The sequence below is a fragment of the Labrus bergylta genome, chromosome 9 (genome assembly GCF_963930695.1).
Source record: "Labrus bergylta chromosome 9, fLabBer1.1, whole genome shotgun sequence".
NCBI lineage: Eukaryota > Metazoa > Chordata > Actinopteri > Labriformes > Labridae > Labrus > Labrus bergylta.
The window spans coordinates 20,067,084-20,086,766 of NC_089203.1; the positions used below are offsets into that span (position 1 = coordinate 20,067,084).

At 38.4% G+C, this 19,683-nt stretch overlaps 1 protein-coding gene across 5 annotated transcripts in view; it reads right to left on the minus strand.

The window, feature by feature from the left end:
- Positions 1-19,683, minus strand: part of diaph2 (diaphanous-related formin 2) — a 368,317-nt gene that overhangs the window by 138,433 nt on the left and 210,201 nt on the right. For all 5 annotated transcript variants that reach the window (XM_020640450.3, XM_065959019.1, XM_020640447.3 and 2 more), the window contains 2 exons: positions 8,683-8,784; positions 5,151-5,390 (listed from right to left, as the gene is read on the minus strand). In XM_020640450.3, coding sequence (XP_020496106.2) covers positions 5,151-5,390; positions 8,683-8,784 — 342 coding nt within the window. The remainder of the gene's footprint in view (positions 1-5,150; positions 5,391-8,682; positions 8,785-19,683) is intronic.

Here is a 19,683-nt window from a genome sequence, read left to right on the forward strand (position 1 = left end):
TATCACCGACATTATAAGACTGAACCAAGTCCACAGAGCGTTGATGTTTATTAACTCTAAAACAAACCACTCTTACGTCTATATCCAACCCTATACGCAGTGAATAATAAAACTATTTCTACATTTTGAATTTTAATGTTCAAATTTTATCTAAAATGTATAAAATATAACATATATAACAAAACAGGGGCATAAGCATCATATAGAGTAAATTCTGTTTAGAAAACTTCAATCCTCATGCAACCAACAGACTCAAAGTATCTGTGACACTTGTGTTTGTTTGTTTGTTTTTCATATCATATGTTTAATATCTGTCAAGACATTATTTTTGTTAATTTTGTTTAATGTTAAAAGTAAAATAAAAAGGGGATACTACTTTTTTTTAAAATTCAATCAGTACCATACACAAGTTTTATTCTTTTTTTATTGTGATTTGTTCAGAGGGACTTTTCTAAACCGCAACCTTTTAAATGTTCTGCTCTTTTTTTTTTGTTTACCCTTCACGGTGTGTTAATAAATGATTATCTTAATTTGTCCCTGACGCAGAAGGACCTAATGTTGTTGTTTTTGTCCAGTACAGTGTCTTAACAGTGTTTTGAATATTTCAACAAAACTTTTGAATATGTTGCAAAAATAAAGGAAATTGTTTACAGTTTAAAATAGAAAAAAATAAAATTAACTTCAATGGATTTTCATCAGTTTAGATAAATGTTTTATGTGATTTATTTGCTGATCATTAAGAGTTCAGATATTAGAATATGAGTTTGAACGCAACCAAAACAACAGACCATTGCATTCAACTGATTGTTGTTTATGTCCAAAAACACTCCTTTAGAATGTTGTGGCACTGATACAAATTTTAAGCTCCAATTTCTTTTTATCAAATTTAAGTTATTTTAAGAGTGGCCTTAAAACAATGCTTCTCTCTGGCGCCTTTGGCTGCTTGTTTACCTGTGTGTGTGTGTGTGTGTGTGTGTGTGTGTGTGTGTGTGTGTGTGTGTGTGTGTGTACATATGTACGGTCGGTGTATAGTCCTGTTTGTGCGCTCTAATAGGAACAGAGACGTGTGTGTGTTGTATGTGATGGTGGTGCAGGATCCATTTCATTTATGAATGTGTTTTGGATTTAAAATGTGCTTTTGAATCTATTTGTTCATTTTTTTACCGAGTTTGTTTGTCCTATATAAAAAGTTTAAATTTGTATGAAATGTGATATAAAAATAAAGTTGAATTGAATGAAATGAAAATAAACCATTTGTAGCTATAATTTGGTAAATTAAATATGTTTATGTTGCAGATATACTTCAGATTGCCATTGCATATTTATGTAACTTGTTGGTAAAATACAAGACTCGTTGATATGACAGATACTGTATTTTGTGAGAGAAAAGGTTGAGATATTTTTCTTTTTGGGCAAAGGTAAGACATTCTGCTAAGGGGAATGGGAATACTGAATGAAGCCGGAGGTGCTGATGTTACTTTCACAATATTTTACATCAGGTATTTCAGCCTGAGCAGCTTTAAGGTATCGTGAGAACTGCAAGAGGGGCCGTGAGGTATCTTTGCAAAGGCTGTATAGGGAGCTGGTCCAAGCCTGAGGCCATTTTTTAATCATAGTCCACACCTTGTCCAGGCAATTTCAAAGTTTGTGCCAAAAGACAAAAAAAGGGAAAAAGGATTTTACTGTCTGAGCTTCTAGTCTTTTGGAATTCTCTCCATGGAAAACAACCTCAAGATTTACCTTATGTCTTTCATTTAACACCAGTACCTAAACAAAATGCGTACAAATGCTACTCTTCCAAACAAATCATTACATTTGAAGTAGATGTAAAATCACTGCTTCATAACTGCTTTTCTGAAAACAATTTCCGAATAGCAATATCATTCAGCCTTTCGAAACATGAATTGCCTTGAGGTGCTATATATTTCAAATCCCACACTAGTTAAACCAACATCTCCATTTCATTTAGAATTTACATTAGCCACATATACATTACAGGCATACCAACTTCAACTTAAATATCTAGATTAAGAAAAATAAACAACCAAATCATTAACTTAGAACAGAAAGAGTGCTGATGGCAATCTAAAACAGGAGAGTCCTTGTCAGTCCTTTAATTAATCATTTGAACATTTTCAGATGGAGCTGCAGCACAGGACACACACATGATGCTGTAGCCGTCCTTATAAAGTTGAGTTCTTACTTAATAGGAAAGAAAAGTACAAATAGTATACAATTTAAAAGAGCATGCAAGGCCACAGTTGAGGAAGAGTTCTATGAATAAGAGGGAAATAGTGACTCTATGAATCTAATTGTTCAATAACTTATATCTGTTGCAGTAATTATAGCTGCAGAGAAAAGCAGGACACAAGGTCACACTGATGTCTTGTAGATGCTGCCTGGATACCAAGTTGAGTACTTAAGAGTACGCTTGTATACTTCAACCTTAATTGAACACAAATTATCGCCATGTGGTCTTTAATAATTAAGCAGAGTCTGTGGAAGTGTTTTTCACAAAGTAAGACGGGGGATAAAGCCCAGGAGGAACAATATTTCTTTGTTTTTTTTAGACATACAGCAGATGGTTTTTATCCATTTACACAATGTGTTTTACACTATGGAGGCAGACCCCCCGCTCTACATTATTATGTTGTGATTTTCTTTTTCTTTACAAAACAAGTACACTTGTCATTTAAAGTTTACCCCATGTTTTTGACAATCAAATTTGCATTCTTTACAAAGCTAGTACTTATGATCAGCCCTGTTGAATGAATGCGACGAGGATACCTCTCAGGAGATTTGTGTGTCCCTGGCATGTCAACATGTCAGCCCCTCAACTTTGGTGTGGGGCTGATGGTGGAAGGCAAAGGTAGGTCAGCTCCAATGCCCTTCTGCTTTCCGCTCGCTCCCATCATCAACCCCCTCCTCCCTTATGAGCCCATTAGGTACCTTAGACCTGCCACCCAGGGGGCCATTTACTTGATTGACTAAAGTGAGAAAGCAGACTTTTTTTTTCATGTCCATCTATAATGGCCCAATCAGCCCCCTGAGGCATTACCAGGCTCTACACTGACACTCCACAATGATTCAGTCTGCTTGAAAGGATCCCAAAGACATGCTGGATTCTACACCAAAGCCCTTTTCACACTTGCATGTTTACTGGCTTTTGACATTCACATGTAGGTCTCACATATGGAAATAATCAATGTAGAGAGTTTGCACGTGACATCACAGGTCGATTTGACGCGATTCTTCATGATGGACCAATGTCATTTCTACTCTTTACTTTTGTAGCACCGATGCAGAACAGAGAGAGTACAAGAGAGTATTGATACCAAACGCCACACAGGCAGCCTAAAAGATGGATCCAAAGTGTTTATTACCCAACAAGAGCTCAAAGCTACGGAGTCCATAAGCGGATATACATCCATACATTTTTGATTTCCTGCGATAACGAGTACATTTTGGTTATTTTTTTCGAGATCCAGACTAGATAACAACGTTTGTCGTCCAGCTGATTTGTCGAGATCCTGAGAAAAGGGCAGCGAATTAATCAAATACCATGGTAAAACAGGCAATGTTATCCCAAGATGATGAGACAAATAAGTTAAGATCTCAAGAAAACAATCAAAATGTACTCCTTATCACAGGAAAACTGAGTTAAATAAAATGCAATGATGCTTGTCCGTTTAGGGCTTCACTATAGAGCACTCTAGAGTAGGCTGTGAAATAAACATCCACTTCAGTTCTATAAGCTATTAAATAGAGACACTGAATACAGCTACCTATGTTACTCAACACTGTGCCAAAGCTATTTTTAAAGGGACAGACAACCCGGTGTTATATCTACATGTTTTGTTGGATCGCTATCCTGTAGGCAGTTGGCATGAAAGAAAGTTGAATATTTAGGGCAACCTGCAACCTGGCTGATATTTCAGTGTGGTGAATGGGGCAATGTTTCACAGAGAATTCTCCTGGAAGTTGAGTATCATCTCTACAGCATAACATTTAGGGACTGAAACAATGATTTAAGTACAAAGTGGTGATGGCGGGGCAGATGGTGTTTCTGTCCCACCACAAGTTTCTACATTTGAAACCTACATTTGTGGTTTAAGGATATTGTTGAATCCAACCTTAAAGGCATTTTTTCATTTTGATATGAACATTCCATTGCTTGGTTTCCTGACTGTCTATTCTCATACCTTAGCCTAAGGAATCTTCCTCTCAGGACCTAGAATATGAAAACCTATTTTTTTTACTGCCTGTCTGATTAATGTTATTGTTTATTAGGATCCCCATTAGCCATGGCACATGGCCACAGCTACTCTTCCTGGTGTGTGTGTATGTGGGTGTGTGTTTAGCCGGTCAGGTCTGCTTCAAGAGCTCGCTTGTGCTTATAGCTGTGTGTGCAGGCAGCCGGTCCTCTCTCTCACACCTCTGCATGCTGTGATTTTATCTGGCAGGGGACACAAATGCTGCCTTTATCTGGCTCCAGCTGCCCTGTCATAATTATGCTATTTGTTGTTTGACTGTTGACATTGAAGTGAAGATCTTCAAATTCCCAGTTTCTGTGAAGACCTTTTGAGGCATTATTGTGAGAGGTTTGAATTAAAGACTTGCTATAACATCTGTATCAATCTGTTAGACCAATAATTTAACAAACAGCTGAGTATGATACATTTATTTTTATCATCTAAGAACAACATCTGATGGAGGTGTGACAGGTGTGATTGAGAGTTATGTATCCTTTTCAGATTCATATACTACAGACTTTGAAGATACCACATTTGATTGCATGTTTAATACATCTATCATACATAAACAGAAGAGGCTTCACACTGAGATGTTGAAACAAGTTCTCTAACTAAATTTGGTCAGAAAGAATAATCTATGTTGTCTTTCTTCCACTTTCCATTCTTCAATAGCTAAAACTTGGATAACTAAAATGTGTTACTTGCTATGTATGTTTTAACGCTGCCGCTGTCAATTTTAATTTTATGACTACATATGAAGAAGAAGTTTCATAGATTTATAGAATGAGTTTTCTACTATCCTATATCAAACTAGTACCTGAAGAATACAATTTTATGGAACTGTTACATCAACTGAAACATGGCTACATTGTCTTGAGTGCTAGACCAGTGTGTTACCTTGCAGAGGAAGCTGATGTTGAAACCAAACGTCTGGGCGTTCCTCGAGCCGGCATTCATGTAATTGCCAACCAGCAGCACCAGCTCCAGGAGTTTGCTGAAGCTTTCGCTCTTCTTAACCTCCTCGCAGGCGAACGTCACGTTCATGATGTCGGGCCGGATGTTGTTCACCTGCTCCTCAAAGGTCAACTTGAACAGAATACCGTTGAGACGTGGTCGCAGGAGTTTCACTGAACTCATCTGAAGGAAAATATTTGGAAAAGCAGAAACGTAAGTGGTTAGTAACCATGGCTGTAACCATCCAATAAAAAGTTCCTAGCTGCAGTTCAACACGATGACTATGATCAGGGTAAATAGAATTCCCCATCCTGCCCTCCACTTAAATTGATTTTTAAAATAATAATTTTGTGTTCCCCAGCTTTCTCTTGGTGTAGGGCCAACATGGTTACCTTCAGTCACTTGTACAATACACAAGCAAACAGTTTCTGGCTAATTTACAATAACTTGGAACAAAAACAAATGATTTAATTTTCTTGTTTGTTTTTTGGTACTTAGACAAACACACACGTTATTTTGAAGAGGCCCGCAATGCCCCCATGCAAAAATGAATGTTCAAACTTCACTCTTACAATTGAAATGTTCCTTGATGCTTAGAGGACGACCAATCAGTCTAGTATTTGCATTAGAAATAATGATGTATGCATGAAGGAAAAATCTACTCTTGATTACAAATGAGATGTGGCTCACTTATTTGCATTAAGGTACTGTTTAAAAACCATGTAAATGTATTATTATGGTTCCAACGCCATGAATTCAGCCTTTAAAAATTGTAATCAATCCAGTATGTTCGCTTTAGCAAATACAGCAAATACATTCTATACAGTTGAACAGCATTGCCATCCACTGTTACGTTGAACCTGCAGTGTAATTACAGCTACTTTAAATAAACTGAAGATGAACTAGCCTCTTTAGCAAATGGGGCTAACCTCTTTCCAGCCTCCCTCCTGACTTTCATATGTACAAAGGAATCCCCCATTACACAGATTTGTCATAAATAATAAAACAGCCTCAATCAATACTTGTGGGCTTGGGAGTGGAATTACTGAAGGCAGTCAAAAATGAGAGCAATGAAAGTGGAAGGGAGTTAAAACAAATAAGGTTTTGGCTGTAAGATATGTGGCAAAACAGCAACCACAGACAAATTCCACAGATTGCTGCATAATCCGGTGCTCGGAGGCATTCTTCAGTTCCAGCCCATAATGTTTCATTACTGCTCAAATGTATTCATGTGTATGGGCACGTTGTCTGTCAAACAACTCTCCACTTCCCTCACTCCAAGAATCCCGCCCACTTCCAAGTCCTTGCACACGCACATATGCATAGACACACGCACTCGCACACACTGGCGCAAACACTCCTGCCATCTCCCTCACTTGAATTGATTTGTATACAATAAGGAGAAATCACAATGAATGCCAGCACGTTGGTGACAGCTCTGGCAGAGAAAAGCTTGAACATGGCTTATTTCCCGGGGGAACTAAATAGCTCTGCATTGAGGAGCTACTTCATCAGCAGGGAGGCATATGATCACAAAATTGGTGAGATCACAAGGGAGACTGCCACCCCCTGCTTCATTACATCTCCTAAAAGACACAGGCAAAGGAAAGCCTCCAACGAATAAAGAGACTAGCTGGGGAGACGCAGCACAACTGCGACCCTTGGGTCTAATTGAACATTTATTTTTTTGTAAAACTGCGTAATGTAACTCTGTGATCTGGTGTTGAAGTTAAGTTTAAAAGATAACAGTTCCTTTTACAGTTGAATAAAGTGCCTGGGTATTCACTTGGTAAATGGATGGCAAGTGCAGTTAATTAAAAAGTAATTACAGCAGTAACTAAGTGGAAAGGTCAGAGCGGCTTGATGATCTGCTGCTCTTCCCTGTTCAATAGATTTACAGTTTAACTGTGCCTTTCCAGTCAGCCGTCATACCAGCTGGAAATGACGAAAGGGCAAAGGTGGGTGTGAGAAGGTCAGATCGTCCTCACCCAAAATATGATGTACAGGTCAAGTGTGCTGACAGCTTTTTTTTTTTTTACAATGTTTTAAGTTACCTCTTTTGGTTCCCATGACAGGACCAAATATGGAAGTCATGTCACATAAAAAAATAAGAGAAATAGTCTGTAAAGGGTGGAAACAAGGTTCTAGATAGGTTAAGTAAGGACTAGAGGACTGGGTTTTTGAGTATGTACTACATACCAAGTCACTAAGGTAATGTAACTCATGTACAGTATTTGAGTATCTACTCATCTTAACACAAGAAGGTTTTTTTTTTTTTTTCCAAAACAGAAAAAGTAGTTTGAGGGCATACATGTAAAGTTAACCGTGTACATGTATGATGATTTAAAATGTATTACACAACCATTTCTGGTAGCCAAAGTTTTTTTTTTTTTATGACAGAATTAGAAACAAGTTTATTTCAGATTATACAAAAAGTAAAAAAAAGTTTGCAACAAGGTTGATAGAGAGGTCAAAGTCAAAAATTCTAAATAGAGGTTTAGATTATTGAGTAACCATGGGATCTACTACAAAATGAAATGTACATAATATCTCTAAAGACAGGTATGCAATGTAACTCAAACATGAGCCATGCATTTTTTTTAAACCTTTAAATTCTCCATTTAACTTAAATTTAGGTTTCTCCTCTAGTTTCTTTGCCGACTGGGAAAAATTGACAGTTTCAGCAAACTCAGTATTATATACTAAAAAGAAAACCAGTGTCTTAATTCTTAATTTTGTCAGGTCTGAAAAAATGGGAATTTCTGAAAGCCATACTCTAAGTTTGCACCATATTACCCACATCATTATTCATTCTATTGCTGAAAATATGGTAGAACTTTTCAAAGACCTTTATTACAGACAGGATTCATAGCCGTAGGGTATGATTTTATCATGAGACATCATTGACAGTTGATGTCAAAAAAATGGCATTCACTGAATTCTTGATGCTGACTCTTAATCAAAAATGTCTGAACTGTTCTTTGCAAGAGCCAAAAGTGCTTTTAGAAATCATTGCTTCTGTCATTTGGAAGTTGGGCTAAAAAATATTGACTTTCTTCCATTTAATATGCTTTTAATACTGTTAGATCTTTTAATAAAATATAAGTGTGATTCTTGGGGGAGTATCCATTTAAATTATAGATTTTTACATTTCCTAGTCTCTCGCTTACCTACCGTCCCAATCAAGCAGCCCCCCTCCAAAAACATGGATAAAACCATGCAAGAGAAACACTCACAGAAGTGTGTGTGTGTGTGTGTGTGTGTGTGTGTGTGTGTGTGTGTGTGTGTGTGTGTGTGTGTGTGTGTGTGCCTGTGCGAGTTATACTGGGACACAAAGAGTGAGTAATGAATAAAAAATTGAATTTCTCAACTGTGCATGCTTGCTTGTGTTTTACTGCAGCCGACTGGGAGTATGGTTGTGCATACTGTGTGTTCTCTCGTGGCGATTCAGTAGTCACCAGGAAATTATACTCACCACAATGCCAAACTGCTCCGACTCCACTAGCTCCTCATATTCACCCTTTAGTTCCGCCAGCGCACTCAGCTCTTTCTGCTCTGGCAGGTTCTTTATCAGGTTCTGCAAATGGGAGAGCACACACAAACAAAGACGCACGTACAAGACAAACACACACACACACACACACACACAACAAAACAAAGTGTTAAAAAGTCTCATTTCTGTCGATGTCAGGATAAAAATCACCTCGCAGACAAGGATGACAGGGCAGTTAACACAGGCAGGGGAGAAAAGAAGGCCTACAAGAAGTGCTACTTAGTGTATTGAACCCAAACGGCAACCTCTGTTGTTTACAAAAATGGAGCCAATGTGGAAGTGCAAAAAGCTGCAGTTCCTAAAATGTGCACTTGAGACTAGCTGCAAAAGTCTATTAATTGTATGTTATAATGCCAATTATTTCAGCAGAAATTAATATGTTTTATTACCTGGTCCAAAAATGAAATTTGGTACCAATAGCAGATTTCTTAATTGGTACACACTGAGTATTTATAACCGTAGATCTGTTTTGATTTGTTTGAGCATAAGAGTAATTCATTGATGTCCATAACTGGGGTTGATGCTGAACTGACCAACAGGTGGACACATTGTAGCGGTTTGTGAGGAGGCTTAAGGCCACCCCTTTTCCTGTTTCTAGATTGATTCAAAATGAGGTGGAATTAGCATTTCAAACATGCCAGCCACCATTGTTCATCAAAAAGCCTGTTCAGAAAAATCAATGGGTGACATCACCGATATCTGTAACACAGTATAAGCCTAAAATGTATTTGCCATGGAAGAACGAGTAATCACATATAAAGGCATGTAATACATCTATGCAGATGAGATGAAAACTAACAGTGACAGAGAGAACATTGTCTTCCCAAAGGTTTGTTTTCATTAGGCGAGATTACGGTTAGAATTCATATAGGTTTACCATTTGTCTAGTGGAAGAATAAGTAGATAAGGTCACATAATCACTTCTCGCTGTTGGCTTTTTACTGTGACAGTGGTGGCCCTTAGCCAATTACACAATGTGTCAGGGGCTTACAGATAACTGACCTTCTGCTGCATAATCCACATCACCTTGCAACTGTCTAGAATACATGCAATGGGTTTTTGCAATTAATTCGCTATTTTTTTTCCCTGTTAAATCTCACAGCAAAAAATGGAGAAGATGCAGCTGTTGGTGGGGCTGGAGATTAAGATGGAGATGAGGAGGAACATGGGAGGGGCTGTGTTTCATGTAAATGTTAATTGTTTGTGTGAAGGTCAGCCAAGTTAATAAAATTGACCAGCGCGACTTTTCCCTCTTTTTCTCTGAGGAGAAGAAGAGGAAGAGGTGCCCTTTTCCACTTTCTTCACAAAGCTTCCTTCCTCATTAGCTCTCCAAATGTATTCGGCAGAAGCAGACTGGCGCAGAGTCACGTGCACAGATGGGAAACTAGATGACGAACACAGAGAGGAGACACTGCTGCTGGGCCATGGGCCTTCTGACCAACATAGAGACCTACAACAGGGATCTTGTCCAGAGTCTACTGCCCAGTAATGATGACATATTTGTCCTTCCCTCAGGGACTTCAGCAGTCTAAAAGAGTAAGTCATAATGCACGCCTGGCTTTCCATGTTTTGGAGGGAGCCATAATATCAAATCTTGCTTGCTTTTGCTGAAGCTCCAATTAGGGTCTGCAGCAAGCAATGGTGCCAGGATAATGAAGCCTTTTGATCAAATCAGCAGAAGCAGAGAGGATTGTTGGTCGTATAAACAAATAAAAAATAAAAAACGTCTGTGTAATTGGATTAGTAAGAAAGGGTTTATATTGGAGTTAACTGATGAATGCGCACATGGTTTTCCTTGTTTCTCCACTTAAGTTTCAAAGCAATAAATATAGACTGTATACCATACAAAGCTAATAACGCTAATAATCCACTCAGGACTTTCACAAAGACGCTCCTCATGATGTCGTTTTATCTACTTAGGGATTCTTTTATGAAGATAGGGCAAAAAACCAAAGCAAATATACTAAACCTGAAGGCTTATTTACTGCTGTTAAGAAAGAAATACAGCACAGCTGCTAACTGGAATAACCATGTAGCTTCTAGTAAACCTTTACAGACTTTATAAAGGTTTCATTCTCAGTCAAGAAATATGTCTTAGGGAATGTATAATTATCTCACTAAAATGTAACATTGAAATAAAACGATTTGTACCATTCAGTCTCTACCTTGATTCAGTTCATCAAGGTAGAGATGAACTGATTTGGCAAATCAGGACTGATACCGATGTTTGAAATAAAAACTTTGCTGATTTCAAAACTGATGTTTGTCTCATGATTATTTTTGATGTAAGACTTCCACATTGCCAACATTTTATCTCATGTTTGACTATGGAAACAATTCAGAGTTTGTTCAACAGGTGTCTTCATCTGCCCAATAAAAAACACTCTTTTCTGAATCAGTAGTAAGGTGTACTAGATGCCAGCATTAAATGTGTTTGGCACAACAAATGAATACCTTCTACTGAAATTGGTTTGTTCCACATTGCTTGCCAATGTGCCGATGTCTGTCAACCGGGCCAATATCAATGTTGAAACGATGCATCGATGCACCCCTAGTGTAAAGCCTATTGAAATGTCTTTATGAAATTCCAAGACATGAAAAAATGGTCTGCCTATCTATAATAGACAGATGAATACAATGTAAATAAAACTAATATATGAAAGGGTTAAAGGTTGGATTAGCTTCTCAGCTTCTCCTTGACATTGTATCATTGGTTCTTAATGGATCGGCTTATAAACAGCACAAACCAACTTCTAACTAAATCTCATTATTAAAATGTTTTTTTCTCTCTAAAATATAAAAATAATTCGGGTAATGTCACATTCCTTTAACAGTTAGTTGCAGTTCATTGCCATAAAAAGAAATAGAGGCGGTTGTCCTTGCCAGTGTCTTAATTAATTAATTAATGTTTTTCAGCCCATTTCTAGTATTGTTTGTTCCCATTCATATTATCCTATTAAGAGCTGCTAATGCTTGATGGACATTAGCATCCAGAACTCCATAAACACACAACTGAGACAGTGCTTTAGATTTGCCATTTCCAAAGAACACAACTAAAAAAAACAAAGTGGATTAGATGTTTTAAAAATGGTGAAATCATTTCCAGAACATTCAAAATGCTTCAGATGAAAACATTTGTACACACAACATCGATGACAGGAAAACAGAGAATGAAAACCACCTTGAGCTTGTCATTTCATTCATCTGTCATCTTGTTAATTATTAGAAACCCCACGGAGCACAATTGACACAAAGGCAGCACCATATGTGAGGCAATGTGGGAGACTGGGTGATGATGCTGGGCCAGACTCCTCACCACAGGCCACCAGACACACACAGCAGTCTGGGGAAGAGTTCTGGAAGTATGCTTACAACAGCACACATTCGTTTACAGCACTGGAGGTAGAAGAGGCCGAGGGTGTTACGTATTAGCACACTTGCCAATATACAACGACAAAAACATAAACAGAACAAAACATCTTCTGGTAGTAACGTTAGAAAACCTACTGTCTCTCCTCCCAGAGATTAAAAAAAATAAAACAGTTTTTGGATGTGAAGATTGTGAAAATCAGTGGTAAACGCATTATGTACATTTGTAGGGTAAAACACATACATGTAATGGTATTTCAACACAGTTGTTGATTATTATAATGTAACTTACTGTACACTATATTAATATGTCCCCAAATATATTTTGACTGAGTACATAATCAGAAGCCTTCTGGTTTCTGCAGTGTAACTGTAACTATTTGTCCTGGTATTTTAGAAGTGAGATCAGGGTCTGTGCATTTCAGTGGCCCCAACATGTCATTTTAAATCTACATATATTATTCTCCGCTGTTATCGTTCAAAGGCTTTTCAGAGTTCCAGTAGTGTATATTTTTGTGCAAATCTTCGTTAGGCAGCCAAGAACTGTTTTTTTTTTTTTTTTTCTTAAATCCTAGATGCCATCATTAAAATATGTGTTTCAACTGTCATTCAACTGTGAGCTAAGTCTGACAAATCAGAATCAATTAATGGCTGTCAGAGACAGTGAGAGTCCAATAACAGATGCAGGAGCGCAGTTTAAGTGAATACTAAATCCATCCCTGCCAGTCAAAAAAACTGTGCAATGCTTCAATTTAAAGTATCAGCATGAAAAAGAGAATAGCTTATGGGCCCTTTTCGTCTTCTGAAACAGAGAGGATATTATTAATAATCATAGATGTGAATGGAAAGGGAAACATAAGAACCCTGAGAGAGCTTCACAACACTGTTTTCTGGAGGTTTCACCTCATGTTAACTTGAAACTGTCCTGTAACACACACAAAAAAAGATGTAAAAAAATAATTGAAGATGGTAAATATTTGCCAAGGTTTAAACCTTAAGGCTTGAAAGTGGATGCGAAGGAAAAATGGAGTGTAAACGTAATATGAGATACAGGTTACGCTTCACTAAACATTTGTGGAGGATGACAGTATCTGTAGGGCTTTCACTTCCATACTTTGATCTCTGCTGCTGTCAGCTAGCTTCCAGCGATGCAAGTTCACAGTTTTACAGCACCCGCTAACCCACGGCAAGTTAATACAGTTTAAAATGGGGGTATTAGGCATATAAATAACCGTACAGTTTACAGAACTGTGTGCTGTTAAGTCGGCAGGGGCTGCTGGAGTGCAGTGTGTTCAAAAGCTTTGATATTTGTAATATAATGAACTGAAAGTGAGCATTATTTCACATATCGAGGATAATTTATGGTCACTAACCCAAACTAAACAAAATAATTTAAGCCAAGCTGAACCACTACCTTTATTGAGGGATGAGCATTCTTTGCTTTGTGGAGAGGTCTTATAAAATCTGCCACACCAACTTTATGACCTCTACCTTGTGAAGCATATTCCCAACAGTAATGTTCAAATGATAAAGAAAACCAAGAAAACCTAGTTGGCGACACGATAATCAATACAGCTTTTCTCCGAGCAATAAAGTCTTTATTAAGATGGATTAAATAAAGGAGAAGAGGGGGAGAGTCACCCGGCGTCTGAAAGATTATCCGAGTAAACTGTGTTCCTCTCTACAAGGCCTATGGGAGGTCTACAAACGTAGGCAGAGCAGGAGCCGTGTCTGCCGTGGTGCTTGACAGATGTGATTTTCTACTTTTTAATTGATTTTCTCCTCAATTTTGAGAGACAGAGATCCATGCGGTGTTTGTTGCCTGTGCTTTGTGATGAAGAGCAACGTGGGACTGCCATCTCCCTGCCGTGACACCTCAGCAGGCTCCCTACCTGGCTCGTGGCGAATCAGTGAAGACTTCAGCTTGAATCAATAACAAACTAAGAGACAGACTGCTCAACATTCTGCAAGCTTTACTTCTCAAAAACCAGCGCTTGACAGCTCCAAAAGACATTATGTGGAATTTTAAAAAAAGTTTTTTTTTTCTTCTTCTTCTTCTTCTTCTTTTTTCTAAGTAAGCTTAAGATTCAAAAGAGAGAAAAAACTGTGCACAATAGTTTGTGGGTGTAGACAGCATCCATCTCAAACAAAAGGTTAGTACCAGAGAACTGGAAACTGAATGTGTTGAACAAAGGCTATCAAGTTGTGTTTTTGTTTGTGAGAATGGGCAGAAATTTTGATGGAAAACACTTAGATAATCGCAGTGCAGTACATTTCAGATTCAGTATGTCTCGTCTTAATATTTACATTTTACTGAAGAAAAGCTTTAACACCAAATCAGTTTTATGTGAAATAATATGTAAAGCATTGACAACAACAATAGAGGTTTTTATCTCAGGTTAAGCAGATGTTTTCTTTAACACATAACCTCAACAATTAGAGGAAAACCAACTCGAGAAAACAAGGAACAAAGAACAACTAACAGAAATCTTGTCTTACAGGTAAACACGTTAAACAATGAACATCAGTCATACTCGCTCTTGTATTCTTACCCAATCTACACCCTGCCAAACCACACAAACACCTCAAATCTCTCTATGAGAAAAGCTGCAGTGACAGGCTGACAGGCAACAAACTGAGTGTGACAGGTTCTAAAATCGCATTAAACTAAATGAGAAATGCAGTGTGAGAGAAAGACACAAACAGATAGTGAGGTGGGTTGGGGGGGGGGGGGGGGAGAAAGGTTGAGTGAGATATAGAGGAGGGGGAGGGATTAATTTGAGGGTTGGGGCTGGAAAGCCTGACAGACTTACTGTGACATTAAACGTGTCTGTTAGCAGGAAATGTGTTGAGGAATTCATACGTGTGCACACCTGAGCACTTACATTCAGCTTGATGGGTGTGAAGCAGGATTAAGAGGGATATTAACAAGGCAAAAAGAGGGGTTCAAATAGACAGAGACAAGAGATAAGAAGAGATCAAATTTTGCAGAAGACAAGAGACAAGCATGGGAAAAAAATAACAAAAGGAAAAGAAAGAAAAACAAACAGAAACTTAAAATACAAAAAATATATGTAGAAGCTTATTCAAACCTCTACTGAATCTACTATGATGAGTCTAACCGTAATGTAGGGATGTAAAAGAGAAGTTACACTATTATTTGTTATCAGTTAAAGTTGAGCGATTATGCTGATCCCCATTTTAAAACTCACATATAGTGTTACAATGCTGGATGCCCACACTACACGTAGGCAAAATTTCAGCTCATGAGGTGAACACAATTTGGAGTAATCCCATGAGAATATGCAGAGTGCGCTAACGGCCCGATATGAAACCAAGAATTTCAAAGACATGGCTTTAAGCCTCGATGTAGGGGCCTTAAAACCTCTTTACATAGACTCTTCTCCCCGCACCGGAGAGCAGAGCCCTGCCCTGGAAGCCCTGCAGCGTTCTGCCCACCGGAGGACTTCCACGGAGCTGGCCGATCAGAAGAAAGTGAGCCTGTGGGGAGGGGCTTAAAGAGACAGCAGCTGAAACGAACCGTTTCAGGCAGAGGCTATAATAATGGTCTTTACTGACGCAAGAGTAAGATAAATAAGGAGTTTTGCAAATCATGCAAAGCCACTCTTAAGGTTTCACAGACTGACAACATGACAGGTGAAAATGAGTATGATATGGGATCTTTAAGACAGAATGAATATGCATCAAGGCATACATATACCTACTAAACTACGTGCTAAAAAACAGTCTTGAACGGATGTAAAGAAAGAAGGGGGGGGTAGACTTTACTCCACTGCATTGAAATTCCCATTTGTTAATTCACTGATTTTAAAATGTCTCATACCGTCACACTAATACATTGCCGTATACGATGAGACTGTCAGTCAAATAAGAAGCGGGCTAGCATGCAAAACAGTAATAGAAATTAATTTGTTTGTGGAGGCTGCTGTGAGAGCGTCTCTGTGAGTGATGTGCCATCTGTCACGGAAAACAAAGACGCTGAATTGGAGAGCGAAAACAGAAACACACAGTTTAACTTAGTTAAGAAAATACTGCACCCAGTGTGCCTGAGGAGAAGCTGCATGGACTCCACCTAATCAAAATTTAACTGTTTTGCTGTATTGTGAACTTGCCTATGTGTGTCTGGATGTGTGTGCAATATTCAACCTGAGGACGGAGTACCTGGCCTGGACCCTGTGGCCAGAGATCAGCAGCGTAGTGATGATCAGTGAAAAGTACATGTAGTACCTTGGGTCCTGGCCATCAATTTGTGAAGCGCATTTGATATTGCACCAAGCCGAGCCTTGCCTGTCTTCCCCTCCTGCCTTTCACTTTGTTTATTCAATACTTCTCCTCCTCCTCCTCTGTCTTATTTTTCCAGCCCCACCAAATCAGCATAATGCATTTCACATTTCATTGTTAAATTAGCATTTGATGGGGAAGAGAGTTATGTGCTGTGTGCCAAAATACACCACAATTAAGCCCAAGGGAGACCCCGCTTCTCCTGCTTAAGCTCTAATCCAACAGGCCCAGTGCACAGCCATACTTATCGCCTGGCCCCACATGTGCACTTTTTACACCATGCAAATGATGCCCAGCAATGTGCCAGGCTGCTACAATCACCTGTTGTTACAGCAGAGAACAAAGGCTGGCATGGGCACCGCCAGGCCCTGCAGCCAATGGGCCACCACGTGTAATGATGAGCCCATGCATATGGATGAGCATCGCGGTGATCTGGGTGATTGACAAGAGAGATAAACAATAATAACAAGCAAGGCAAGTACCAAGGAGCCCTGTGAGACCTGGCGAAAAGGTTGTTGCCATGGCAAGGTGAAGGGAAGTGGTGCAATAGCCGAAAGCTGACACTGATGCTGTTTACTATGAGGCGACCCAGTCAGGGTTTGTCAGGATTTTATGTGGCACACTACTGTATATCATTTTCTTATTTCCTATGCTCTCCGAAAGCATCAGCTCACTTATAACTTTTATTAAGTAAGAAATGAATGCCAACATGAAAGACACCATTGGCAAATTTAAATATAGCGTATAATGATGATGTGACTGTTATGTGTGTAATGTGTTCATTTCTACTGCATGTTTGTGTTCACATGATTAAATCCAGTCATTTCTGCATTATTGTCAAGTTTGTAATCTTCTTCCTATTGATGGACAGTTTTGAGCTCTGACATGACAGCTACTGTGTATGGTTCCAATACATAGTATACCTCCTATGAATGAAACACACCAACATTATCATATGGGGATCAATTTTATGATATAAATCACTTCCCTGGTAAGGAAGGTGGATGAAAACAAACAAAAAAAACACAACAATAACTTTTTTTTAGTGTACTAACCCTTTTTTGGGGAGGAAAAACTCGTGTTTAATAGAAGTCTGAGTTCTGAGTTTATAGCCATGGGGACACAATAAATCAGGAAAGCTGTTGCCAACAGAAGGCATGAGACACAGTGGTTACAAGCTCTCACATTGTGAAAAAAATATATTGTGTCGATATATGTGCACAGAGAGCAAAAGAGGGATCAAAGTGAGGTTATGAAATAACATGCAGGTAGGTAGGCGAGGCTCTTTCTCTTTCAATGTAAATCATAACTCCACTTACACTGAAATAAAAAGCTCAAGGACTGAGAAGATGATTCGTTGTCCATGCTGGTGGTGGTGTGACACATTAATATATTTCTTCACATATGATATAATATGACTGTAGAAATGTGATGCATGCTGTGACACTAATTCCCTCTCTGCTATATTTCTTTTGAATCAATGCATCATTTTAACACTCGGATTTATTCACTGCTGACTCCGAATGTGCAAAATTGGGTTTATCAAATAATATTGTAATGCATGTTTCCCACTGTTTACTTTAAAGGCCTGGTATGCCGTCCGATTATGTGCACACATTTACTCTATAAAGCATGCTGAGTTAAAAACTACAAGAGACACTGGACACTTCTCTGCCACTTCTTTGATATTCCTACCAGTCCATTTGACACAACACAGGGAAATACTAATTACAAATGAATAGTGGCGGTGCAGTGTTAGTCATTAGCCTTTCCTTTTGAAAAAGAGAGGGGGTAATATAAAATACATTGGCAGACATTAAACATTAAGGAGCCACTCTGATATTCCGCAAAACAAGCCCCAAGGGCCATATCATTCGCTGACGAGAGTAAGCTTACCACACACACCAAAAACTGGGCGTGTTTAAACATTTAGTGATGACTCCCTTATTTCAGGGAGAAAGATCACATGGTGTTTTCTGGGTACGGGTGGGGAATAAAGAGCTGATCTGCAGCAGCCTACAAAACAGTTCTTACTTTTGTTTGAAGGAAACTATGGGACTGAAAAATATGGGTCAGTCTATGGGAAATCACTATTCTCTCTAAAATGATCTTTAACTACATAGAAATGGCTCAGGCAACCTTCAGTCCTGAATTTGTATCAAAGTATCAGTGCTGTTATTTACAACTTCAATAGACTTTGAATTTAATCAACCTATCTGAGACCAAATTATGACCTAGTTGTCTGGATACATAAACAAGACCAGGACTAAGAAACATATAAGCCCTCTGTAAATTTATGAATTTACCTGAAACATCCGCATTTCGATATCACCCCCTCCCTCCCCAACACTAACACCATTGACAGGGCCCACCTGTCACTGGCTATAGTTGGACATCACAAGGCCTGTGCAAACCACTAAACCAAATATACACAACTTGCGCAACTATGGCTTGCTTTTGTATGAAGGAGGTAGAAAATATTATTAGAACTAAAAAAACAGCTCAAATTTGCCTGGGGGCCATTAGAAGAGGGTATTCTGGTATTTTTGGAAATTTTACAATAAGTCAATCCTAATCAGAAAGAAAAAAATCCTCAAGATGTGCCAATAAAGCGATTAGGGAACCAATTCTATTCCAGCCAAAATATTGTACAAGAAAAGACAAGCAAAAAAAAAACCTAAAAAAAGAAAAAAAGTGGCAAGACATAAGACGAAGCTTGGAGAGCTTGGAGAATACACTTGCTAAGCATTAATCTAAATTCCTGGAAACCAATACCACTTAATCCCTCCTACTGCAAGTAAGAAATCTTCCTAACAACGCCTTTGGATTCATTCCTCTAAGAGATTGTAGAGCATGTGTAATACAACAATGACAACGTTGTCATTCACTTGAACTTATTTAACAATTTTCCAGGGAACACTGCCACAACAGAAGAATAGGCTTTCATGCAGTTCTTTATAGTTACGATGGGCCGGCTTAATATGAGTTTTCCCACCACCTTTTATAGTAAATCCCAATCAAATGTCATTGAAGTGATGGGAGTCATTCTGTCTTTACTGTCCCTACAATTGTGGAACAAAAATGAATGAACTTTTATCAGTCTCAGGTTTTATCAGGTTTAAATGACTCTACATGTCCAAAAGAAATAACAGAAATGATTAATTCGGATTAAACACTACTTAAGTAAACAGAGCTAACACAAAAAGTATTCTTGCTCTCTCATTTTGGAAGTGTTCAAGAATGAATGACATG